Source organism: Corapipo altera, unplaced genomic scaffold, assembly GCF_003945725.1.
Source record: "Corapipo altera isolate COAL_440 unplaced genomic scaffold, ASM394572v1 1, whole genome shotgun sequence".
Classification (NCBI taxonomy): Eukaryota; Metazoa; Chordata; class Aves; order Passeriformes; family Pipridae; genus Corapipo; species Corapipo altera.
The window spans coordinates 29,162,573-29,189,784 of NW_020884873.1; the positions used below are offsets into that span (position 1 = coordinate 29,162,573).

A 27,212-nucleotide genomic window follows, 5' to 3' on the forward strand; every position below is an offset into this window, starting at 1 on the left:
TGTTGTGGTTTCCTGGTAGCCAGTGAAGAAAATTAAAAGATTTTTATAGTATTGTTTATTTGGGACAGAATTAAAACATACTGCAAATATCACTGTTATAAAAGCAGGGCTGCCTCCCTATAAGATTTCACCTAAATTCTACATACAACATAACAGAGGTACAGTTTTAATTCCAGTCAAGTCAGACTGAAATCAAAAGCCATAATCTGGTATCAAGAGTAAAAATAAAGAACTAAAGTTGTGAGAGGCCTTTTTATTTACATTGTTCTGATCCATGAAGAGCTTTAACATTAAAACAGTTTTCACACCTGGTGGTGATGATTTCTGCATTCTGCAAAAATTCAAACTCTGGCACAGCTGTTTATGTCTGAGAGTTCCTAATATTTTACACATGCAGAGAGATGCTGAAACCTGCCTCTATCTTCATCTTCTCTTCCCTGTGTACTTTTGAACAAAGGTCTGGATTATAATGGAAGTGTACACCGTGTACACTGAAGTGTACACTTCAGAGATCCCACTAGTGATGAGGGATGGCACAGTTATAACAGGGAGGGAATGAGGCTGAACTGAGACCAAAAATGAGAAGGGAACTGTTGCATTTCTGTGACCACAGGACTGCACATTTCATTCTCCCAGAGAATCTTGTCATGTTGCAAGGTGGTGGAAAAGAACGAGGTCTTTAGCTCTCCTCTGTCTTGCCCCACCACAGATTTCAGTCTGTGATACAGCCAGACTGTCCAGGTGCCATTCTTTGGAAAGCTGCCTCCACTGCCCCAGGGCTCCTGAGCCCTGTCCAGGATAGTAAATTCCTGGAGAGGAAGGTAAATGTTTTGGGCATGGTGGGTCTGGCTGTGTTCAGTCTGAGAGCACAAAAAATTGAGAGCAAAACAAGCCACCACCCACCTTCTCTTGATTTTTGCTTCTAAACTACTTAAAACAGCAGTAGTCTTCTATTCTTTGAAGTGGATTTGGAGTAAAGATGCAGATTTTGCACCTTATTTAAAAACATAGCAAAGGCAATTAGTGTTGGAATCTCCCTCCACCTCCTTCTCCAGACCTTTTCAGAAACATTTTACCTGTCTGATACAATAGTTGCTATGAGATGATTAATTTAAACAGCTCCCTCTTGTTTCCCCACAGAGTTAGCTTGAAATCATTGAAATCACAGATAGGCACATTTGCACAGCCATTTCCCCTAGCAAACAGAGATCGGACTGTTTCTAGCAAATGATGTTCAGTAAGCAAAGAGGCTTTTGCAAATTGCAGAATACCAGATAATTATATCAAAGTTCAGAAAAGTCATGAATATAGTTAAATACTAAAATTGATTAATACACATAAAAAGACAACCATCTCAGAAAGAAACAGTTAAGTAGAGTCATGACAGTTTTAATAGGTCTCAGCAGCTGGAAATCCATGATATCATCCCCTAAGCAGTCAATGATTCCTTCACCTCCTTCACAATCTTCCCTCAGGACAGCACTCGCACGGCAAAACGTAACACCACACTTATCCCCATAGCACTGGGAGCAGAACTCAACTTGAGGATTGCTCCTTTTCTGCAAATTAGGAAGCTTCACATAAAGCATAAGTCTCTTTCTAAAATAAAACTGAAACTGACACTAAAATATCCCCTAAAATGAATTATTTTTTTTAGTCTGATGCTTATATATTCTGAAGAGTATCTACAGAACAGCTTGAGTTTTGTATCACAAAGAGAGTACATATTGGCTGAACAGCAAACAATAACACACTTTATTGTGATTATGAAGCATCTGAAAAGAACAAATCTAATTAGATCACATCAAGAATATAACAAAAAACATCCTAGTCTAAATCTTTAGGATAATTAACCTTTCAATCTTCCATTATTTGCAGTATATAAAGAACAAGAGGCAATCAGTGATTTTAAAAGACAGAAGTAAATTAATAAAATGAACTCACACAGCTTTCCTCATAATGCAAACTAAAGATGATCAGATTTCCTTACCAGTGTTTGCAAGTCTCTTTGTACTGGAAAGATGGTCTTGTTAGGAGAGATGGAGTTCCTTTAGTACCTTATAGTATATACTAGAACTATAGAATTAAAAAAAAAAAAAAAAGAAATATGGATCAAAGACAGCAGTTAAACAATCATTTTGGTTATCCATTACAGCTAAAGAAAAAGAAGAAGAATATGGGCCTTGGCTTCAATATGAAAAATGTAACAAATATGGTACAGGTAAAGGACACCTTTGAACAAGATACAAATAACGTGTCTGAGTGCAAGTAGTAGTCGGCATATTTTAGTTAAGCCAAAACAGATGTGAAATATAGTCAATTTTCAATTACTCATGGAAAAACTATCCAGGTTTCAGACTAACCACAACAGATGCAGAAAAGACCCTGAACTTTTTCCTTTTCATTTTTAACCTCATTCCATATCTTCATTTTATGTTTAAATATAAACTGTGTACAGAATGGTCTTGCAGTTATTTTACATATGTTTCAAATTTGTGGGTTTGCTTTATCTTCCTTATCCCACCTCATTTATTACCCAGAATAGCAGACTCAATTGTAAATAAATACATACCAAATGTTCTCATTTTATTTTCTTTTCAGTAGTTTTATTTGCTGTTACAATGAATCTCTGAAGACCTGCTTTCTCTCTTTTACTAAGAGATTCAGGCTAAGGCTGTAAATGGATTATCAGCTATATTATCTGCAGAGCACAGATCTGTATGAGACATGATCTGGAAGAAAAGGTCACCCTAACAGATAAGGTACAATTAAGGATATATATTAAGCACCTATTTTAGAAAAATATATGGGGAGTAATCATCAAGGCTTACAAATTTCTCAGTTTATTGAAAGTCTTTAGGAAACATCTTTCAGATCAAACTTTACTGTCATTTACAAATACTTGGTTCACATGCTAAAAATTCTTCTACATGATTTAGACTAAAGTTGAAACAATCTTCACCTCTGCCTTAATTTCATGTAGATAATAGAAACCCCATATTCAGCGAAGTCTGCTTTTGGCAAAAGGAACTTTGGACTCAAACAGACTCTCAGCTGTAACCCAAATCCTTGCAAGAACTGTTGTACAGATATAATCATAAGGCAGAAACATGTTTGACCTAGTGTTGTCATTAGAAGACGTGAAAAATTAAATCCTGAACTGGCATGAGTGCTTGTAGAACAGAAAAGTCATCAATTTTTAACTCCTTCAAAATAATAGAAACATTTAATCACCATTCTGCTACCCCTTGTTAAAACCCAATACCAGAATGAATCAGCAAAAAAAAATAAAAGGAAAAAAAATCACAAAACTAATACCCCCAAAATTATGCCCCCTTCATCTTTATCAGAAAACCTGTTCTATAATGTTCTACAGGGAGGAGGGGTGTATGCCTAAATGCCAACTTGTAGCTAGTATTTCAATACCATCAGTGACCTAAATTATGAAGTCATCAGTAAGAAAAAATAATAATTGTGCTCAGCCCAGTTTGCAATACAATTACGGAAACAAGCAATCTCATCTAAATCACAATCTGAAAACGCTGAAAACTTGCACCCACATTTGCTTAGGAGTATAAAACCACCCATATCTGAATATTATAAGTTAAAGTACAATCAATCACACTCAGTTGAACTCAAAATTCTCTCTGGCAAATTCTGGATATGAGGCTGGAAACATGCACTGTGTAACTCATATACAGCAAATCTGACAAATTCTGCTGTGTTGGACTCACTGTAATAGAAAATCAGTTCATCTATTTGCAATGGCTATTTGTCCAAAGTTTCAAGATTTTTGGCAGCTCAGCAAAGAGATATCCAGGAACATAAGGGGAAAAGCAAGAAAAAAGACCCAGACACACAACATCCCTATTTTTATTAAACTGTTTATAACACTTCAGCATTTTATCTTAAAGAATGAAAGTAAAAACTCTCCCAGCTCTCCTCCTTGACTTGCATCTCATTACAGAGAGGAAAAAAAAAAAGCATAATATATCATCAAGAATTAAAAGTTATAGGTTTTAGGAACACACAATAGCAAAGTGGTACAAACAAAATCTTGACATCTGCCACATAAAAAGGAGAATAACAGCAGATCCAAAAGGATATGGCTTATAAAATAAAATATAAGCATCTACCCATGTAAAATGTGTATATCCACCAATTTATGCTTTTCCAATGACACGGATTTTCTTTGTGAGCAGTAACACAGGGATTACACATGATTAGCTGCTACAGTCATTGTGAGAAGAGAGGCAGCAGCCCTCCAGCGCATGCTGTCTGTGAGCAGAATAGGAAAGTGTTTCCTTTCCCTCTGAAGTAGACAGAACTCAAACTAAAGCTATATTCAGTTCAAAGACTTCAAAAAGCACATGCCATGGTTCAGGTTTTAGATGAATCTTAACATACAAGCTTCAGTTGAGAGATGAGGTTTTAGGTCTTCAGGCAGGCAGTACTTTAAAAATATAATTAGGAATTAAATCCATAAATCAGTGTTACTGCAACATTATTAATATCATTGCAGAATTGAGAAAAGCTAAAGGTTACATCAGCTGGCTAAGCAGATCACCATGTCCTTATTTGTCCAACATGAATAAGCATTACAATCCATTTGCCCTCTGCATACAAGGCACACAAAACCAAGTGAAGCAAGGTTACTATGAAACCTTTTCCATTTCATTGTCTGGATGTTCTAATATAATTTGGCCTCTTAGCACTGTCAGATGGCATTCAGGAGACAACTCATACCTGCAGGATACAATCACAGAGGCACAGTGTCATGCTAATCCAGAGCTGTACCTTGCCAGAATAAAGCGTAAACAAAAAAAAACCCAAAAACTTAGCTATGCCTTCAGGAAGCCGACTGCAAAAACCAACATAGGGAAGCTGTGCTCCTGACCACAACACAACAGCATGCATGGCTCTAGACATCAATGAGCCGCCACTGTCTATGGATGACACTGTCTTTAACAGCTGAAGATCTTGAAATTTGAATATGAAAAGGTTTTGGTTTTGTTTGGGTGCACAGCGCTGAAAGAAAACTGTAAAGCCTTGCTACAGCAACACCAATAACAAAAGGTCTGGCCCAAATGATGAACTTCTTCCAGTACAAATATTAAAATACAGTGGCATAGATGCAGGAAAAAAGAAAAATAAGTCACAAATGTGAGAACTTCTACTTAAATAAGAGGAACAAATATGAGACAAGATTAATTGAAAGAACAATGCAATAAAAAACAAACTTTTAGAAACATTAGTGAGGTCAAAAGTAACTCAAATCTCAGAATCCTGATTTAGAAATCATGGTTTTATAAGCTGATTGTGCTGAAAGCAGTTATACAAAATCAGATATCTTTCCAGATAAGGGACACATTTTGCACTACTTCATAGGGTTGCATGGCACTTGATAATGAAAAAATAGGGTTTTTTAGCATTTTAACAGCAAACCTAGAATTTAACTACACTGTCCAATGTGACCTCTTAGTCCGTTGCAAGACAAGTGCCAAATTCTCATTTAGAATAAATTTATATGAAGATTCATTCACTACCGAAAATTATTTGGGAAAAAAAAAAAGTAAACCAGTATTAAATAGAGCAACTAACACCAGATAAATATTTTTCCCAGCCTCAGAAAAGATTCAGTACCCAACAGTACTATATCAGCTCTTCTAGAAAGCACGGCACTTCTGTGTTGGTTTGATTAGATCTTCCTTGGACACTGAGTGCTCAGTTAAAAACAGTTTCGATTTTTACCTCTTGCTCTTTAATTGCAACATTCTATTTTCAGAAAAAAGCCACCATGGTCCAGAAAGCATGCTACATTGACACAATTCATTTTCTACAGTACTTACAATTATTTGAAAAGCAAGGCTTCATATCTGAAGTTTGAAGACACAATAATTAGCTACAAAGATTCTTTAGTGCTAAGGCTCCTCAGCCCCTTTCTAGTTTGCTTCCTAATCTATACTGCCAAAACTGAACATCTCTCCGTTAAAAAGTAAGTAAAGTCACCGCAGAACTTTCAAACCCAACAGCTATATATTCTAGCCCTTTACTGGATCCATTTTGTCAGATTTGATTGCTGCCCTTCAGGACAGGTTGCAAGATGGCTTTCTTTATAGTATAAACCCTGTGATGAGATGGCAAAACTGATGTGTCACATCTGTGTTGCAGAGTGGAATCATTTGTTCCAGCTGTGGATTGTTCACTGAGACAAGCCACTGAATTTGCGTCTGAATGGTGCACCTGAACATAAGCACCTGCAGCTTAGAAGGTCAAAACAAAAACATGTCAGCCAAACACTTAAAATAACCACAAAATTGTTATGACTTTCTCAGAAACATCTCAGTCAACACTACTCTTTTTGTTCGCTGCCAAAGTGATAAAACCTGCAGGGCGTCCTCCCCCTAGCCTTCTATGCCCACTCATACAAAAGCATCACCGTAAATATTTCAAAGAGACAGCTTTTTTGGGCAGAAGGAATTGCCAAGTTTCTTCTCGTACACAGTAAGATAAATTACAGGTGTTTTAGTACCTGGGATCCCCTATCTTCATTCCATCACAGAGACAGTCATAGGAGAATCACAGACAATGCTGCAGTTCATTCCAGTACAGCCTTTCTCCACCTGACTTGAGGCAGCAGGAGATGGTCTGACAACCTCATAACAGCCAGGGACACTCCTGCTATTTACAGTGGCTCACAGACATTAAATGATCCTGAACATCTCTAATCCCATTTGCATATCTATTAAAATACAGTATTCTATCTGAATGGCATAATTCTGGAGTCTTATCATATTTATGAATTGTATGAATACATTGTGAATAGGCCTAATGTGATATGCTTGTATTAATTTCCCCCCTGTATCTATTACTTGCTTGAAAATTATTTCAAAAAACACAAGATCACAATAGTAGTAATGCATAAGCAAATTGAGTCATTCTCCTTTGGTGCCTTCCAAATTACTCTTTCCTGTCAATTCTTGTTCTTTACATGCATCTTTGTATATACATACATGTGCATATATCTTCCTGACTGGGGAAGAGGGAAGAGGGGAAAGACAACATGAAAAGCATAGAACCACCAAAAAGGTTATTCAAAACTGCTCTCTAAAATCATTAATGTGTGCACTTAACAGTGGCAGTGTAACGTAGCTGACCACGTATGCTGGAAGGACTAGAACACTAAATACTGCATGTTTCCATGGCTGCATTCAATGACAGTGCTTACTGACACTTTTGAAAGCAAAACATAAAATATTTTGGACTTCACCCAGGATATCCAGATCAATTGCACTCAGAGTTAGGGCGGGGGGAGGGGGGGAAGCTTTACACCTCACCTTGAAACTGATAATCAAGCATTTTTTTGCTTTCAGCTTGTGTAATACCAACTGCAGAAAATAACTGCTGCCAATCAAGTTTTACTCTAAGTAGCATATGCGTGACTTAAAGATCTTTATATTTTGACTTCAGCTTCTCTCAGACAACAGGCTTCCAGTGGAACTGCACAGATTTAGCTAAAGCCAAAGTTTTCTCAAAGCAGTACCAAAAATTCTACAGAGATCATTGATTCTTAATTATACTATATAATAATGTTTAAGCCAAAACATTAAAGCAGTTGACCCTAACAACTGTACTGTGGGCTAACCTACAGAAGCTTTTTTCATTCTTATCAATGCTGACCTCAGCTTTATATGACTTGTCATTCAACTTTATATGACTTGTCATTCAACATCATGACTGTGTTTCTCAGCCTTCTTCTGAGAAAAAAAACCAGTAAGAATGATGTAAGAAACATTTATTGACAGAATATGCTATGTGCGTCCCAAGCCACAGAAATACTTCCTTTTAAGGAAAGAAAACTGAATTAAGGCATTTGGGACAACATGCTCAGTAAGTGAACCACAAGAGGAATAAGAAACCTAGAAGACGATAATTCATCTCAAGATGATTTTCTTTTGCTATCTAGAGACTTTCACACTAAATGAGAACACATAACAACATACTACATTTTATTTGTGCTTCACTTGAATTTCTCAAGAAATTTCTATATGTGCTTTTAATTCAGGGTCATCTCCCTTCATACACAGGAGGTGCATATTCATACAGGAAAAAGTTCATCAAACCTGTTGACATTCTGGCAGATGTCACTTTAATTGTGGCAAAATGTCAAGAGAATACAGCACAGCCATCAAACCAGCAGATAATTGACAAGGTCCTTTTCAGTAGATTCAAATATGCTGTCCTTTCACAATAGCGGAAAGTTTTCCTCCCCTCCTCCCCTCCCTGCTAGTTCAAGCACCCCATGGTCACTGGTTTTAAAGTAAACTGGTTCTAAAGTCCTCCGCATTTTCATTTCTCAGACAGACTACAACCACAATCACCCCTTTCCATCATAACTGAGACACTCCATTCACTGAAAAAAATGCTAAGTTTTGCAGAGTTATAGATGTTAATTATAAATTCCCAACCTGTTCACATAGATTTTGGCCTGGTACACTGACTCCAGTGCAGAAATGATTTCTCCATATAATTTTGTAAGGTGGCAAGCACAATGTGGTGTAGTTTTAGATTGGGCCTGGTAGATATTACTGTAACACAAACACTGCAGGAGTAATGCAAAACCACAAAAAGGTAGTTAGGACTTTCTGCATATTACCATTTGCTCCTTCAAAAGGTCTGTTCCTGTCTAAATGTCATCACCAAATACTCTTGTTTAAATCAGGAAAAAAGGAAGAGAAAAAATATTTCCATGGCATCTTAGCATTCATTGACAGCACTATTTGAAACACAAAAGGCATCATTCTCATTTAAATAAATACTTTCTACATACATGTATTTCTTAGGGAAAAAAAAAAAAAATCTACCCTGTGATTGAAAGGGCTAATGTTGAACCCTCAGATGAAATGTTATCAAATATTTCTGCAACATAAAGGAAAGAGAGGAAGGAAGGAAGGAAGGAAGGAAGAAAGGAAGGAAGGAGGGAAGGATACACTAAGTGACATTTTGATTAAGCTAATTTTATTTTATAAAACAAAGTAGAAGAAATGCTAAAAACATTAAGGCAAGCCTTTGGAATAGCCATATCAGTGAAAATCTGTGTAGTTAGTGTAAGTCTTGAACACAGCACCTTATCTGGTCCTAAGAAAGCTACTACATTATTTTCTACTACATTATTTTCACCATGCCTCTAAATGAAAGTACAGCTTCTCGATCATTAGCAAACACCACCTAATTATATTGTTCTGTAGCATTCTATATTTCTAACATAATTCTAATTGTCAAATTGTGCTACACTTAAAATATATCAGAACATATCCACTTTATGGGTAGATTTATAGCCTCCAAATAATACATTTTATTCAGTACATTTACAAGCTCATGTATCTTAGTGGGAGTATGCACAATATCAAGTTAAAATAAAGGTGTCTGATATTGGAAACCTCTTAAAACAGACTAGCTACTCAGAATATGCTGCTTGTCTGTCTTATGCTGCTTTAGACCACCAATTTTTCAATTCAACCTATGATTTGTATGCATACAAGCATATCTACCACCATGGGACTTCCTGGCCTTGACTATAACTCCAAAAGGCTTCCTGAATATAAATTATTATGAAGTAACATTAACATCAGTAATTACTTATTCTTCCTTGGGACAACTGCTGTCAAGGCCAAGCCAAAGATATGAGGCACACAAACATCCAGCAGGTGTCTACCTGCAAAATGACATAACTCAGATGGATTTCCACTCTGTGCTATAAAAATGACTGAGTCAGATCCGTCTTTATTCTCTTAACAGCATAAAAATAAATGTCATATTTTCTAAACTTTAAGATAGCTAACCTAAAAGAGAAACATTAGCTTGAAGACTTAGTTTAACCAAGCACTACACAGACATACTGTAAAAAGAAAGTCACTGCCCCAAAGAGCTTGTACCTTCAGTTTGGGATAAAATACCACAGGAAGGGGGGTTAAGAGGAAAAATGATTAATGAAAAAACAGGCAAACAAAACAACGTAGTAACAAAAAGAGACTAATACTCTTGAGCTGAGCAATAGTCAGCTGAACATTTGTTAAGTTAGCTCACAATTATTACCATAATTTCAGCAATTTCAATTTGTGCTATGATAGAAGCATACAGGCATTGCTGGTTTTCCCCATTTTGTCAGTTTTCTCAGCCACGCAAGGTACTGCGCTGCATAAACTCAGAGGCGCCACTTTTATTCCTAGTATTCCAATTTTCATTCACCTATTCCTTGAGTCTACAAGTAGACAGTCTCTCTTTTTCTCCCTCTTATATATCTTTTCATATCATCTATGAAGACCAAATTTTTTATTTGCCAAATAATCAGTCAAAATACTGTACTAGGGAGTTACTGGATACCACATAAATAATGTAAGACAATATAAGCATTACTTATTAAAATTAGTACTGCAAGATCATTTATAGGCACCTGTGATTCTAAAAAATAGTAAACTGCAAGGAAAGGCAAGTATCCATTGCCTCTTAATACACCAAATTTTTTCCATTCACAAACTACTCAAAGCAGATAATCCAATGCTTCTTTATTTCTGTAAAGAATATAAAACAAAATTTAAAAAAAAAAGCAGCATAAAAGCTCATTTGAAAATTCCAAGCTGTAGATAAAGACATGAAATGCATGTTAAATGATGGTTTCTTTAGATTTTAATTTAAGGAATAAAATGTGTTCTTTTTCCTTGATAATTTACTGCTTGATTTTCTTTTCAGTGGTCTTTATACCCACACTATCTGAAGAGTTAGCCTCATGAAAGTATGGAACGGATATTCTCATCTTCTGCATTTATTTCTATATAAATGGAAATCTGGACACTTACGACTCATCAAAACCCCCTAATACCCTCTATGAAAGTAGAAAATTTAACCTGAAATTTGCTTGTATCTTAAATTGCCAGAAATATTAATCTGGCAATGTATTTTCATTAAGAGAGTAATCTGATGGGTTTTCAAAACTAACATTTAATGCATGTGTACGTGAAAAATATGGCAGCAGCTGATTCTATATTGGTGGCATGAACTGTTTCAAGGTAATTTCAATACCACTCAGAAAGTGAGCTTCTACACTGCTAAACTCAGATTTTTAATAAAAGGTAATAAATGTGATATAAAACAAGCCCAGTAATTCAAGCATCAGAGTGTGAACCAAATAAAAGTATTGGACAAAAAGTTTGATCTGATATTGAGAAAATATCAAATGATTATAAGTCGCTAAGGAAACAAGTCTCATTATGCTACCCTGAACTTTGTATAAGCACTTCTGCAATGGTCTCTCCACATAAATTCTAAAAACAAATTAAAAAACCTCATCTGCATAAATTTCTCCTTCCATCTCCTTCATTCTCTACCCAATATCAAGGCTATCTTTGACAATCAAAAAAAAAGGTGGAGTGTACAAGAGGAGGAATGACTGGAAAAGTGCCTCATCCTGCTGTCATCTACACTCTTCTCCTTCTTAAAAAGACTTTACTCACCAAGACATAGGACTAGATAGTTGTGTTGTTGGACTGACAGGTGCACCCTGGATAATACAGAGCACAGGCACCTTGCAAGCAGTCTCTTTTCCCAGCTATCACCATTGGAAGAATGTTGATAACACCCAGAGCTAAGTCAGCCCCTTCAGTTTAACTAACAGGTTGTTCTTTTCTGTCAAGGCAGTTTGGATGTGGAAACCGTGCAGTCTAAGTCATAAGGTGGGAAGCTCTGGAAAGATAACAGCCAGTAGATCTGAGAAATCTGTCAAATTTCCAGCAGCAAAGTGACTATGAGAAACAATGCTTAAGTAAAATCCAAGTATCATCATGTGGTTTAGGTACCAGCTCAAGTTCTGTTTTCTGGGCCTTCTGTCAAATAAATCAAGCTACATTCAATGAAGAATTTTAAAGGACATTAAAAATGTTTCCTCTAAAGGAGACAGTGAGTGTTTGTTCCAAACAACATTAGAGGCAATTCAACCAATTTAGACTGTCTAAAGAGTCAGTCTCATTTAAAGGCCTCATTCAGACAAAACAGGATTTGAAAGTTTCAGTCTTTAACAGCAATGCACATTGTTGCCTTAAAAACAAAGCTATTAAGGAACACCCTATTCTAGATTTGGATTATTTAATTTTTTGATTTGTTATTAGGACTTCTGTTTTTCACTCTAGGTAACTAATGTTCTCTAAGAGGTGACACAAAAGAGCATGGACTTCGACGCATCTGCAATGGCTTTGGCAGGTTGATAAGACTTTGCCTGATAAACTGACTCTAGGTTGTTCTCAACAAGGTCAACAGCTACAGATATCTAACTTCTTAAATGTGACCCCAGGGCCCAAGTTCTGTCACAATCTGCACACAGACACATGGACTAGCAACTGATGGGCATTGTAACTCTCACCTGCTGCAAGTACACACATTTGGGTTTGTTGCTTTTTTGATTTTGGCTTGTTTGGTGGTTTTTATAAACAGGAAAAAAATAGAAAGAAAATAAACCAATATTATTTGCCTTCTCTTAAAAAAAAAAAAAAGTTCCTTCAAAAATTGAAAGGCTTTGTAAAAACTTGCCAAAAATCACTAGAAAGATTCCCACTGTTATCTAAGAGGTCTGGGTAATTATACCTTTAGAGTATAACTGTGACATATTTTAATGCAAATCCAAACACAGCCTTAACCATGAGATTGTCATCAATACTACCCCTCTTTAAAAAATTAATGTGCAGCTATTGATTTGATTTTGAGAAACATGATGTTAGAAACACTCATGGCACATGCCTGGAGCACTTAGCAGAACGCATTGGTAGATACCTGCCCCTGCAATCATCATGTGTGTTATTAAAGGGCAAAAATTTTAAACAGCATTAAAATAAATAAATTTATTTTATATATAATAAATATATAATAAATATATATAATATAAATAAATATTCAAGTCTAAAAAGGTTTTTTTGCCATAGAGAACTTGCAACCCTTTATTCTTTTTCTTTATTTGAACCCTCATGATTCAAGTGATGTACTTTTAGAAATACTGTGTGCACAGCATTCCTTAACGTGTGCTGCAGCAAAGAAGGAAGGAAGAAAAGGAGTTCAGCCTACTCAAAATATATTGATAACAAATATCCCATGATAGGAAGAAATAAGTACTTTATGAAATTACTAAATAGCAGCAATGGATTAATTTCCCCCTTAGTGAGGCTTCAGTTCCTATTTTACAACTAAAAATACTCCTAAGAGAACAAAAAAAAAAGATACAAAAGAACAAAAAAAACTCATATAGCATATGTGTGCTGACTTCCACACAGGAGAGTCTCTGGTTTCCCTGAGCAGCTGTCAGAGCAATCAATTTCAGTCAGAGAAATCTCCTTTACAGGGGAGAAAAATAAAAATTAAGACCAGCACCCCCTAAACATATGTTCCACGGTTTCCCTTCTATCTCCTCTGAAATTCTATTGTTACCCAGGGGAGCAGCACAGCCTGAGCTGAAAATTTAACAGTTTAAAATCTGCGATTCAACTTACCTTGGTAAAAAATTAATTCCTGGAGAACACAACTTGGAGTCTGTTATACCAGCTGTTCCACATTAGCAGAATGACAACTGCTCCTTTCTTTCTAGCTGTGCCGTGAACTGACATATCAAGATAAAACAACAAGATTTTTGACAAATCAAATTTGGATTGGCCACAATTATTAGAAACATGTTATGGAGGAATTGCTTTGTTTGCTTTAATCATTTGATGGGCATATACAGGTAAGTAAAGGGCAAGAAAAAGACTAACTACTGTTAAAGGTATTTTGTATCTCTTACTGCTTAATAGTTTGTTTATAGCAATACTTACCAAAAGTGAACAAAAACACTAGGGGATAGACAGGGGGAGGCAAAGCAGATGTGCACTATTCCTGCTTAGGATGGACTAAAATCAACTCTAAGATCTCCATAATCACTCTTTGGCACTTTTGAATTACAGATCCACTTAGGAATTTAGCTCTTGGGATCATCTTTGTTTATAATGTTTACATACAATTTTAGCTCATTACTGTTGAGCATGGGATAGTATGGAATATTGAACTCCTTTTCTGAAAGAGATGCAAATTAAATCTCGTTGTAATGTTAACTCCTAAAAGACAGCTTTGGCTCAGGGATGTCACTTTCATGCATAATTTTATTATTTTTTTGTATGTGTGTCATTTCTGAAAATCAGCTTGCATTACTGGTACATTTTTTAAGAACAGACCTCCTCTGGATTTTGAGCCAGAAATCTCATTTTACAGCAGGACTGATGCTACTCCAGAGCAAACTGTAACCAGCTCCATCTGCTTTCAGAAGAGAACAAAATCCCAGTTGTCTAAACTGGCATAGGAAAACATTAGGAAAATCCTGTAATTTTCTTCTGTTATCTCTATCTTCCATTTCTCTGACTAATCTACTTGCTCCTCTTGAAATGATTTCTTTAACTGACCTTTTGGAAATACACAGAAAGAAAAGCGGCATTGAAAACAGCAGTTGACAATGACAAGGAAGTGCCATTTACTTTAGCTACCACCTAAATGGAACCAATTAGGAATGCATTCCCCTATCTAATGCACAGCCAAACAGGCTGCTGTAGTTCTGAGAGCATATTTAGATTACTATTGGGAAATCAGGAATAAAAACAGATACAATGCAGTAACAGCTTAGACATTCTAAGTTTGCATATATACCCATACTTATATTCCAAACAAAACGGGTATGTATGTGCTTGCTGGTAACCAACTGTGAAAGGAAGGAAGATAATGATAAAAATTTCCAGAGTACTTCCCTGCCTTTGCATTTTTTTGTACTTGAGCACTGGTGAAAAGCCAATACCAGTACCTAGCCATTAAAAAAATAAAAATTAAGAATCTCCCAGCAGTATTCTTTTATTGGAACACAGCATGAATGCACCCCAACACTTCAGTTTAAGGTGTAACAAAGCATAGTCTTCCATTCTGGTTCAAATACTTAAGACTCCAGGGACTCGCATTTGAGGGCTGAGTGCACTATGGAATTAATGTGATAAACTAATGCGACCTTCACAATAGAGCTTGCCCTTAATTCCACAGGTTTTGAGGTTTGGGGTTTTTTTCCACATGCATGTCCTTTAGTAAGGATGCAAAAATCCTAGAAAAAACTCTTCATAGAAGCTAGGCCTTAAATTTTCAGTGCATCATTTCTTCATTCATACAACCCTTTCTCTTTTTCTCTTTTACATATACGTGTATTTACCTATGGTATCTAAGAAAACAAGATATGGTTTAATTTGGGACTACTGATTGTTGTTGGTAATAACTCAATGTTGCACCAGATGATTCTGTTCAGAAGCTAAAAGCCACAGTACCAGGCAGAGTTGTCCTCTAATATGTTGCTTAAGGCTAGGCCTCTTGTTGTAGGCTGACCTTGGCTGGATTCTAGGTACCTGCTAAAGTCACTCTGAGCTGGGAGAGGTCACACAGGCAAACCAAAAACTCAGCGTGGGGTTAATACTAAAATTTATTAATAACAGGATAAGATCTAAAGAGTGAGAAATAAAACAGTCTTAAACACACTTTCCACCCACCCTCCTTCCCTCCACAGCAGTGCAGGGAGACAAGTCCACCCATTGGGCAGCAGGTCTTCCAAATCTGCTGTCCCGTAGGTCACTCTTCCATGGGCTGCAGGGGGACAGCCTGCTCCACTATGGTCCTCACCACAGATTACAGGGGGCCACAGCTCTGAGTCCTTCCCCTACTCCGTGGGGTCCCTCCCACGAGTAACAGTCCCTGATGGACCTCTCCAACATGGGTCCATCCCTCAGGCAGTAGTTCTTCCATATCTACTGTCCCAAGGGTCACTTCTCCATGGGATGCAAGGGGGGGGTCTCTGCACCTCGATGGTCCTTCAAAGGATGCAGACCTTCATAGGGTGAGCTGTACCGATGTGGATCCCCCACAGGGCCATGAGTCCTACCCAGGAATAACCTCCTCCAGTGTAGATTTTCCTCTCCACGGGCCACGAGTCTCTTGAAAGACTCCGTTCCATGCTGGGCCTTCCACAGGGGGTAACAGCCTTCTTCCATGCATCCATCTGCTCCAGCATGGGCTTGGCTGCACCAGGGCAGGCCGCCCCAGACCAGCCCGGCTTGACTCGGCCGGGGGGAAGGGAGGGCAGTGCCCACTGGCAGGAGCCACTCTGCTGTCCTGGCCCAGCCCACGGGACACCCCCCACCCCTCGCAGTTCACCTTGGGGCTTTGGAGCTGTCAGTGCTGTTTGGCTCCTTGGGCAGGATGGCAGCAGAGGCCACAGGTGACTGCTCTCGGCTAGGTGCCGAGAGGCCCGGACCTGGCTGCTGCACCCCCCCAACCCTGTCCCATGGCAAGGGAGGCGGCAGGGCCACCCAGGAGCTTCGGTCAGCTCTCCCCTGGCTTGGGAAAAAAATTCTCCTGCACAACAAACTTGTTTTTAAATATATTATCACAGAGGCGCAATTATTGGCTCTTCCTTGGGAAGCAGCAGAAAGTCCTTCCTGTAGCCAGCTATCATTGGCTTCATTGGGGGGGGAAACTTCTAGCAGCTTCTAACCAAAGCCACCCTACATAGCCCTCCCCCGGCTACCAAAAAGAAAAAAAAAAACAGCCACTTCAACCCATATCACCTCTCTAGAATGAGTTTAAAAGGTCATTAACTCTGCTTTGCAAACAGGCATACAATGCGGTTTCACAAGAAACTTCTTGCTTTAGCATTTACAAAATGCAGTCTTAAAAAGGTCTTCATATCCCTCCCACAGGAGTATAGCTCCTATATAGGAGGACTATAGCTCCTCACTTGTTTACTTCTGATATAGCAGCAGCAGCAGATCCTTCTCCTTCCAATTTCAACAGTTAGCCTTCCAGAGGAATTAGAAAAGCAAATAGGAGGACTTCTGTGCATGACATACAGATTCAACAATATTTGTAAAGCTTTACTTGTATTGCAAGACTGCAGAGATTATTAGGAAGCTGCAGGGTCCTTGATCTGAATTTAGGATCCAGTTAAAATCCCAAAGTAACATTACAGAGTGATTTAGAGAAACTACCTCGATGCAACTGTGGTAAAATTAACAACAGGTTTTCCCAACTATTTTGTAAACACAGCACTACTTTTCACTTATAGTAGAAAAATTATCAAAGTTAAAATAGAGTATCCTTAGTTATATCCATGTCAACATTGCTACAGCGAGTTTTGGGTCTTTCAGGCATTCAAATCTAGTCCAGAACTGAGGTAAGCAGGAGGTTTGGGTTATTTTTACTTACTTCTTCGAAGCAACATTTTGGGAGGAATTCTGGCTATTCTTTTATTTGTCTTTATTGTATGGAGCTTGTTCAACATAGTAAAGAATCCCACAGGAAGTGTAAGTTCAGGAGAAGGGGCACAAGAAGATATGCATTTACTCTAAATGGACAGTTTGATATAGGATAATCCACAAGATTTAGGAAAATACTTTAAAAATCAGCAAGCAGGACAGTTGACTCCTAATGCAAAAATGAGATTTCAAATGGCAAAAACCTCAAAGGACCTTTTGCAAGTATGATCTTCATGAAGTTGGCTGATAAAAATCCCAAAACAACATAACAGTGCAAGAAAAGGAATCAACTAGAAGACTGAGTTCATATTTTCTACTATACAGTGCTCTATGCAACTGCTTCTCAAGCTTGAGCTCCTTCTTAGAAAGTAAAAGATAGAACAAGGTTGCAGATTAGTTCATCATTTCATCCAGATGATGACTTCAGGACAAAAGCAGCTGCAGAAATATTATTCAGAAACACTTTGAAAAATAACAATGGTAAGAGTAGGAAAATAGTAAATAACAATTCCAGAAACTTTGCAATGCCACTGCAGAGAAACAACAAAGAATGTATATGACTTCATTTACCAGCTTAGCTATTTATTATCACTTAAATTAGTCTTTGTACGGAGGCTAACAAGAGCTTTGTTTGAAAAAACTAGGAGCAACAGCAATCAAAAAACAGGATTTATAGTGGAAAGTCCGTTAGTCTTTTTTTCCCTTTTATATTTAACAAATTAAAACCTTGCAAGTAGTTTGTAACCATCAAGGTGTCCCGAGCATCAGAGATATTATTTCCACTAATTTTACTGTTTTCTGCTTCTTAGCCATTGTATGTTATTCCAAATTAGAGAAGACCTTTTGAGACAAGATGCTTTGCATATTTACTACTAGCAATTTAATTGCTAGAAATTGGAAACTGGGCCTTTAGCAGTAAGTGAAGACCAAAGCCAGTAAGTAATAGTCTGTTTGTTTGTTTGCGGGGAAGAGGGGAGGGAAGTAATCAACCCAAATGAAAAGCCACCTTTTTCCTCTCACTTGACTCCGCAGTGCATATCTAAAACCCTGTTGTATACATACATACAGAGTAGTATTCATTTCAGCTATCTGATTAAGCAAAAATCTGCCAGCAGTAACAACTGCAAAGCAGCTGATTCCCTTCCAACAAGACAACAATGATATCCTCTACAACTTTTACCCCGTATTCCTGACTAAAACCAAGTTTTATTTAGTTATCAGGCATGCATTATCAGCAACAACTTTAAGATAAAACTGATATCAAGTGGGAAGGAAAGCAACCATCTATAAAACCAAGGCATACTAACACAATATAAAAAACTGTCAACCAGTATCTTTTTACGGAAAGAATTAATTTAATCAGTATTTAATTTCTTAGCTGTTTTAGTCTATCTTGTATCGGCCTCATTAGCCACCAGTGCGCTTGTAACAAATGTGAATAGAGCCTTCCCAAATCTTCGTTCGCGAAGCCCAGCCATGATGAGGACAAAATACTTCTCTGTAATCAAGTCCCTGTTGCAGATAGTGGCTTTGAGAAAGCAATGAAAAAGTATAAAACAGAAATATGTACTACTTTATTTACATCATGGTTCTCTAATAGGAAGGAAAAGCCCTATTATATGCAGCAGAGGACATGAATTTACTTTATAAATTATTAAATGTGGGCTTCATATATAATAAAATCATATTTAACTCCATTTATTGAGACTGTATAGGTTGTGTGGTGGCTGGGGTTTTTTTCAATTTGAACTGCCCTAGCAGAGTGCACAGAACAATTTCAGAAAGTGAGAGGAGTCGGGGGGGGGGGGGGGGGGGGGAGGTTTGGTAGACAGGAAGATAATTCAAGTCTTTCTAGCAAAACTTTTGAAACAGAAAACACAGGGAGTATTGAGGGAAACAGCTCAAGGAAAGGAATGACAGCAGTAATATATGACAAGTTGATACAGAAAAGCAACTATAGTTTTATTCCCACAGACCATTTCTTTTTATCAGCTGGGTTGGCTCTTCCTGTCTCTGCCTAATTCTATATTATCAGACAAAAAAATAAAATAATATCTTCCCTCAGCCCTGAAGATCCCTCACCATTCTCTTGCTTTACTATTTTTGGTTAAAACACTTAATATATGTCCTGGAAAAAATAAAATACAATACCCCTTCCAGCCATTGTGCAGTAAGGGATAATAGTGAACATTGACCTTAATGAGTCTCTGACTTTTTACCAGATCTGCAGACCTCCAGTTGTTTGCAAAGCATCCCCTGACAGAGACACAGATGTGCAGATGGACAGAACATACATGTATATAGGTGTAGAAGGGACTGGAGAGGGTGAAGGGAAGGGAGAGAGCTCAGTAAGAGCAGTGCCAGAGAGAGAAATACAAACAAAATGGGAAAAATCATATTTTTTGTTCATATAACAAAGCAACATCATTGAGATCCTAGGTCTTCAAATGACAACGAACTACTAAACAAGAATAGCAACAACTGTGGCCAGCTCAAGATTTCATGTGATTATTTTTAAAAACAGTTGTTGGGTGACTACAGAATTAGTCATAAAAAGGAGAACTGAGGCATGAAAATGGGGAGCACAGACACAGCAGTATGAGCATGTTCATGAGAACAAATTATGCTTCTGGCCCAACTGCCCTGTGATGATGACATCTGATTTTCCTGAAATGTTGTTCCGTGCAATGAATATCGACCAAGACAAAGCAGGCAGGGGATGGAGAAACAGTATGATGTACACGTTCATTATTCCTATTATATCTGTTCCTTCTAAAGCTTCTCTTTTGAGTCGAATTTGTAAAAGATTTCATATCAAGACTGCCTGATGCTTTTGATTACTTTACCCTATCAAGCAAAAACTGACTGATTACTGGACTTCTAGCTAATCAGAAATGGCTACCAGGGAGATGAGTAAAACATCTAACAGTAGACAACACTTGTTTGGTATTCCTGCTAATTAATTCTATTTAATTAGTGTCCAGTAATAGAATGTTGGTGTCCATTTAAAAACCCCTCTGAGTACAGTGGTTCATCTGCCTACAAAAAGAAAGACTGAAGGAAACAATGCCATTTGTTCTGAAAACAACTGAGATCCTTGCACTTTCTCATATTTAATTCCAAAGCATATATTTGGGGTGGTAGTGGTGAAGTGCTAAAAACTTTCCTTCATTTTCAACCAGCCAAAGTTGATATTTCCCATTTTATTTTTATTTTTCTGTCTGATGCTGCTCTAACTGAGCTTTCCCTTCCCTTCACCCTCTCCAGTCCCTTCTACATCATCAGCCTCTGTTATGGTCACAAGCCAGGAAAGGGAGCTATAGCGATGAATATTCATACCATTACATCATCTGAAGAGGGGGTACCACCCCACCTGGTGTGGGAAGTTGTGGGCCAGGGCTTGCCACTGCTAAAAGTTGTTCCGGGGTCTCAGCCACCGACGGAAACCGTCCCTGCCTCGCCAGCACAGCAACCAAGGTGGGAGCTGCCAACTCGATGCGTTGATGTGCTGAAATCGAAGCAGCTCAGGGATCACCTCCACCTCAGCCACTGCGCCCCCACAGTACTGCCTGCCGCCGGATCACCGCTTGGAGCGCCTGCTCGCCACGTGGAACCGCTGCCCGTGACAGAACCCCTGTCAGTGCCGGGACCACTGAATTGGAGAGAGCGAAACACATCGCTACCGCCCACAGCCCAGCCAAGGCCAATGGGACAACGCGTGGCAAAGACCTGATGAAAGCAGTCAATTTATTTCAAAATTTGCTTTAGAGCCAATGCAGCATAAAGAGAGAGACAAATTACAACTACTTCTTATGTTTCCCCATCACTTTTAAGTCCTTCTTTTATTAAAATATTAGCCTTTTATAATGATACTAGCACATCAATGATATTCAATTACTAGTAAAGATCCCTGAATGAAATGAAAACTAACAAGACTCCTGTTTATAATCATCACATTTACTTCTTCAGCATTAACCACAGTACAGAAGCTCTTTTAGCAGCTGCAGGGACTATGGTGGTCATTTTGTAGTTCTACAGCTGGATAAAATATCCACAGACTGACTCAAAGAAAAGATTTGACCTTGAGGTACAACAGATCCTCTTTGAAACAAACCTTCTCCTCCTTAGCAATCTGAAGAGTTAAGTCTCTAGAAGTGAATCTGCAGGTATTAGACATGAAGGGAAAAAATATCCTTTTGAAGTAAGAGGGGGGTTGTTGGAAAAGGGGAATCAAGCATACTCTGTTCCAGATCACATAATGGTTCAGACAACAGTTCACTGAATGGTGAGATAAATACCAGTGTTTCTGAGCTTTTCTTTTGTGCCACAGAAGGGTAAGAATTATGAATTGGAGAAAGTCCCATGCTGTAAACCAGTTATCTTTTATCATATATCTCACCCTCTTCTCCATTACACAAAAAATGCTCAAAGGCTGAATATATTTTCCACAATAATTTCATTATGTGTGTTATCATTGTATATTTCCCACAATTCGCCGCACTTTAAAGGGCTATTGGCTATGGCTGAATAACTTAGATTAACATATACAAATCTCAGAAGCACTAAAGCCAAGTATTTGACTTTACAGGTCTTAAAATTGTTCCATTTAGGTTGCCCATAAACTATCCCAATTTCCCAAACAAGATAAAAAATTTATTTAAAATATTAGACAGCGATATTCATACAAAAAAAAATAATAAAAAAAATCCAACTCAGCAGCATTTATTATCAGTCTGTGTAATAATGAAGTTCATAACCTGCACTTCAGTGCATGATTTGGACAGTCCCACTGTAAACCAGTGGAATAATGCAATATTCCAATATTCCAATATGCAATAATTCAAAGATACCAGTGAATTTCACTTTGTAGGCTTGTATGAAGCACACCATAGCCACAGCTGCTATGCCAGAACACATCCTCTCTGCTGGCTGCCATTCAGCGCAGGCCTTATGTTAGAGCCCAGGTACAAAGATAATTAGAGAGTTTTACCCTTTCAATAAACTACAGATTAAAACTCCCACAAAACTAAGCAACTAAAAAACTTTTTTTCAAAAAAAGTCTAATAATGTAATACCAAAAGAGCAATAAAGCATGGGTCTTTCTTCTGTTTTCCAAAAAATGTTAAAAAGCATCAACTGAGGTTTATGTAATAAGTATTAGAAACATTTCCAGATCATAGTATAAGTAAGTAAAGGAGATGAACTGGGACTTTTAGGACAGTCTATTGCAGAAGTGGGATTTCTGAAAGAATTTCTCATATCGTAGAAGCATGAATTTACAAGCTTAAACTACCTTGGATACTGAAGGATAAAAGTGAAACAAAACCAAATTATATAGAACTATTGTTAGGATAGAATGAGAAGGGTCTATCCACACATTCACTGTAAAAAACAAAGATCTCACAGAGTCTCAGGATGATGTCCGATTTCTTACTTCAGATCAGCAGGCTGGCAGGTACAGGTTTGGACAAACAGTTTGCTAGACAAATTCGGGGAGTTCTCTGTACTGCAGTATTGTGCAAGCATGGCAGACTACTTTGTCCTCAAAAGCACATTAATTTCCAGTTTAGTGAAAATCATCAAAGAGTTTGTAAGTGATTCAAATATAATTGAGTATAATTAAAAATAATCTTACCTTCTTTTGATCTTCTAGTTTATGACTTACTGGATTCCTTCCATGTTTGTTCATCTCTGAAGATAAATCCATCACATTCACTCCTTGCCCTTCAAAATGAAATCGATTCAGCAATGCAGCAAACTAATCCAAAAAACAGGAGCTATGAACACAGAGACATGGTGCTTTTTTTCCATCACACACCGTCTCTGAACATCAATGACTTGGAGAAATGACTAAGAAACCCATCAACTGAGCTGAGGAAAACTTTGCAGTTCACTCTTGGGACTTTCCAAATGACCATAGCGTTTTAAAAAGCTGATGCTTAAGAAGAGAAATATTTGTCCACTACTTTTAACTCCAACTGCTATCTGTATCTTTCTTCATAGGTTTCCATTTTATAGGAGATTACATCCTGACTGCAGACCTGTTGAAGAAAAAAAGACATTATCAAGATTGATTTGCAATTTGCTGTCACTCTTTATAACTCATTATCTGTCTGCACTAGGTGTGAGCAGGGGACTTTGTGTGGGTTTTGTCCTGGTTGTTTGGGTTTGGTTTTTTAGGGGTTTTTTTGCTAAGTAATTAATACTGGAGTTTCACTTAATACTTGGCAGGATAAAGCAATGCATGATCCCACTCATTCCCCTCTACATCACCACGGGCACACTGAGTATTCACTGAGAACAGCTAGTGAATTCCACGTACCAATGTAAAGGAAAAGTTAAAGGAAAGAGAAAAGACTATTTGCCTAAAGGAAGCACAGATGAAAATACTGAAATATAAACAGACAAAAAAAAATCTCTCCAGAAGATGCCTAGTCCTACCACCAAAATCTCAAGCTTTCTTATTTTGATTCAGTTACAAGCAGGAGAAAGACAAACAGGTGGGATAAACCGAACAAGGAGACAAAATCAAGAGCTTAATATTGATACAGAGAAACACTAACAGCATCCTACCCTGTGAGATACAATTTCTCCTCCAGGCTAAAGAGTGTTCCAATAAGAAATAGAATTGTAGTTATTCTCAAAACTACAATTTGAGGCACCTATTCTTAGCCATATTTATCTTCACATACACTTGAACATGATATCATTAAAGGAATAATCATGCAATAAGTGCTTTCCAAAAATACCTAGAAACAAAGAGAAGATGTCTTGGGAAATCACAGGAATATAAGCAATTGTACACTAAGCTACTACATGAGAGAATGCATACCCAGATAGCTTGTTTTCCAAAAACAGCTTTAGCATGACACCTCTTACCTAAGCATATAATGAATTTTGCTTCCCATTCTAACTTTTGAGAATCATCTCCTTTTGCAGATAAGCCAAGCATTACAACTACGCTCACCAAAGTGGACTCAAATGCTTCAAGAGCATTTTCCTATTCATTACTTAGAGCATCCTGGGGAAGTCAGTGAAAGAAAAGACTGTAAGGCATTAACTGCCCAGAAAATAGGAAGTAGTCATTAAAACTACATGTTTAAAACTTCCATAAACTTAGCCTTTTATTGGATTAAGAAGCAGATCAGATTCAGTAGTATGCTGTAAACTTCCCAAGCACAACCAGCTTTTCTCATCTTGTTTCCACAGAATCTGAAGCACAGCAGGACAGAACCAGACATCACTCTCAGGTGCAGACTATTCCCACCCCCACCTGTGATTTCCCCCATTTGACAGTTTCACAGACCCACAGAATGCACAAATCCATAATGCCAGGATGCAGGAAGATGAAACATGAGATCAACATGCAGGGATCAACATCTGGATTTATACTTACAACAATTATAAAGCCAAGATAAATCAAAAACAAGCTGTTAAAAAACAGCAGTTTCCCTGGTTCATTTCATGGTCAGACATATAAATTATATTACTCCCCATGCTTGGCAATTATTTTGCTAGGCAATTAAGCTATCCTGTGGAACTGTATGGTGTTTTCAAGCCAAAGTTGGATAGAATGCAAATAATTTTGTTTGGACTGCCCTCATTAATTTTAACATGCAAAGCACAGGGTGGCAATTCTTGCTCATTCCATTCAGCACATTGTTCCATGGTCTTCAGCCTTTTCAACATAAACAGCTGTAATTAAATGCTCTTGGATGGCTATTTTCTTTTTTTTTTTTTTTTTACAGTGGAACACAGTTTTTCACTATTTTACACTGATATTTAACATACACACAATCACAGAATAATCTAGAGTCCTAGATAGCCTAATGATCACATATTAAATAACAGATTTTTACTAGATTTTACTATCATTTACAAATGTAAAAGTCAAGATGAATTAGAGCTTTTTTAAAATTTTATTCCCTTAACAAACACTTAAAAGTAATTTAATAATAATTTCTAATCATTTACATATACTCATAGTAAAATAGTCTTGCAGATGCATTTAACATTGCAAACACAGGCCTAAAGAAAATGGAGCAAGCTATTCAAGCCAGGACTATCCTTAGACTTTCTTGTTAAAGAATACAATGAGGAAAGTGTTTTGCAGAAGTATTTCTGGCTGGGGGATAGTAACTTCCTCCTCTAGAAGCACACTATGGAAAGCATTCAGGGTGATGAAGCTTCTGGTTTAAGTACCTCTAATACTTGTCTAAATTCAGGTGGACTTTATTCAGGTGAAATGTGCCTTCAAGAACTTTTTGTTTTACTTCACTATGAACAACAGGTTACTGATAGACTAGTGGGGAACAATCCCAGAATATATGCTGAGAATTAACCAGAATTACCCTTTCTATACTGCCTTTATTATCAACACAGATAGTTCTTGAAAACTTTACAGTGACAGGATTTTCAGAAAGCAATGAACATCCTCAAGCTCTCTGCAGGCCTCTTATGTGTATTGTTTACTATTATTATCACTAATACTACTACTATTTTCCCTGAAGTAGCACATTCACTAAGTATTTGGTGGAAGTTAACACAAATATCTTTAGAGTCTGGATGTTGCAACAGCCTGGTTGGGGAGCAGGGAGGGTGAGTAGTAAGGAACTACTGTGTTTTGGTCAGTTTTAATGGTTCTATGAAGTCTACAAAGAAAAAGTTGCTGTACAATCTTAGGAAAAATTTAGATAATGAGGTCTACTGATATATTGAAATTCCATGACTTCATAAGGTGCATTCCGATGGCTACCTAGGAGGCTGCACACCAAAACACTGCTCTACGGTTGTTATCATGGTCAAGGATGGGGACTTAGGGTACATTAGAGACCTTACAGATTACTTTCTTTTTCAAAATTCTATTGTGCCCACATGGACATTCTCAACTTTTGCCATACAAATAAAGCAACCTTGCAGTCATCTTGAGGCAAGTGCAGGTATGAAACTGCACCTTTCAATTTTTATTTTTTGTATACAGGTTAAGTCTACTGAACTGCATCTTGGATATTATCAGCTGCACTGATATGGTTTTATGATTAAGAACATTTGAGAGTTATGTTTTTACTAAGGCACTTCTGGAAATCTAGATAGAGAAATTATTTTCTGGGTATGCTGATAGGAAAGGCTATGCAAATTTCAGAGGGAAAGCACAGCAATTTTCAGGACTAATACCTCATTATCAAAATGGAGATTCTACTTTATGTGCAGTTATAATAGTGATGTAGAATTTGTGGGCTGGGAGGGAGAAGTTGAACATAATACCCATTTACCTCTTGCAAACATGATAGTGTCTATGTCAGGACCAAAAGCAAGTGCCATCTGTAAATCTTAGTATACAGCTAAAGCAAAACCAAGATACAGATAAGCCTTTGTTCTTGCTCAGCAGCATTTCCAGGGATGGCAGCACGGCTGAGAGAAGAGGTGGGAGAGTATCAAGATGCCATGATTCCCTTGAGACTAGCAATGGGGCACATCTTATGCAAGGTATTCTCTCCCCCACTGTCCCTGGGGTTGATTCTTCATGCAGTAGAAATGAGGCTCACCACTAACAAGTTATTCAGCTCCACACTGAAGATAGGCAGGTCAAAGATACCATGGATATAACTTCCAGCCTTGATATGTTCCTATGGAACCTCTCGCAGATGTGGCACCCCAGTATGGCTCTAATTTACCCACAGCAATAGCTTCACAATGGCCATAAAAAAGCTTACCTCTAATCACGAAAGCTTCTTATCTTTCTTTGTAGCCTTTTCCCACAGGGAGAAAGCATTTAGGGTCTCAGTATGGGTCTAACTGCAGACATAGCGATATGGCACACAAAGAGTTATCAGGAAAAGAAGATGATGTTGACTCTTGCAGGATTTG

The 27,212-nt window shown here is 37.6% G+C and overlaps 1 protein-coding gene across 5 annotated transcripts in view; it reads right to left on the reverse strand.

The window, feature by feature from the left end:
* Window positions 1–27,212, reverse strand: part of NAV3 (neuron navigator 3) — a 399,897-nt gene that overhangs the window by 358,734 nt on the left and 13,951 nt on the right. For 3 of the 5 annotated variants that reach the window (XM_027655698.1, XM_027655672.1, XM_027655690.1), the window contains exon 2: window positions 22,981–23,386. In XM_027655698.1, coding sequence (XP_027511499.1) covers window positions 22,981–23,052 — 72 coding nt within the window. In that variant the 5' untranslated portion in view covers window positions 23,053–23,386. Of the gene's footprint in view, window positions 1–22,980; window positions 23,387–27,058; window positions 27,118–27,212 lie in introns of those variants that run through there. The other 2 variants (XM_027655681.1, XM_027655712.1) reach the window with 2 other exon arrangements.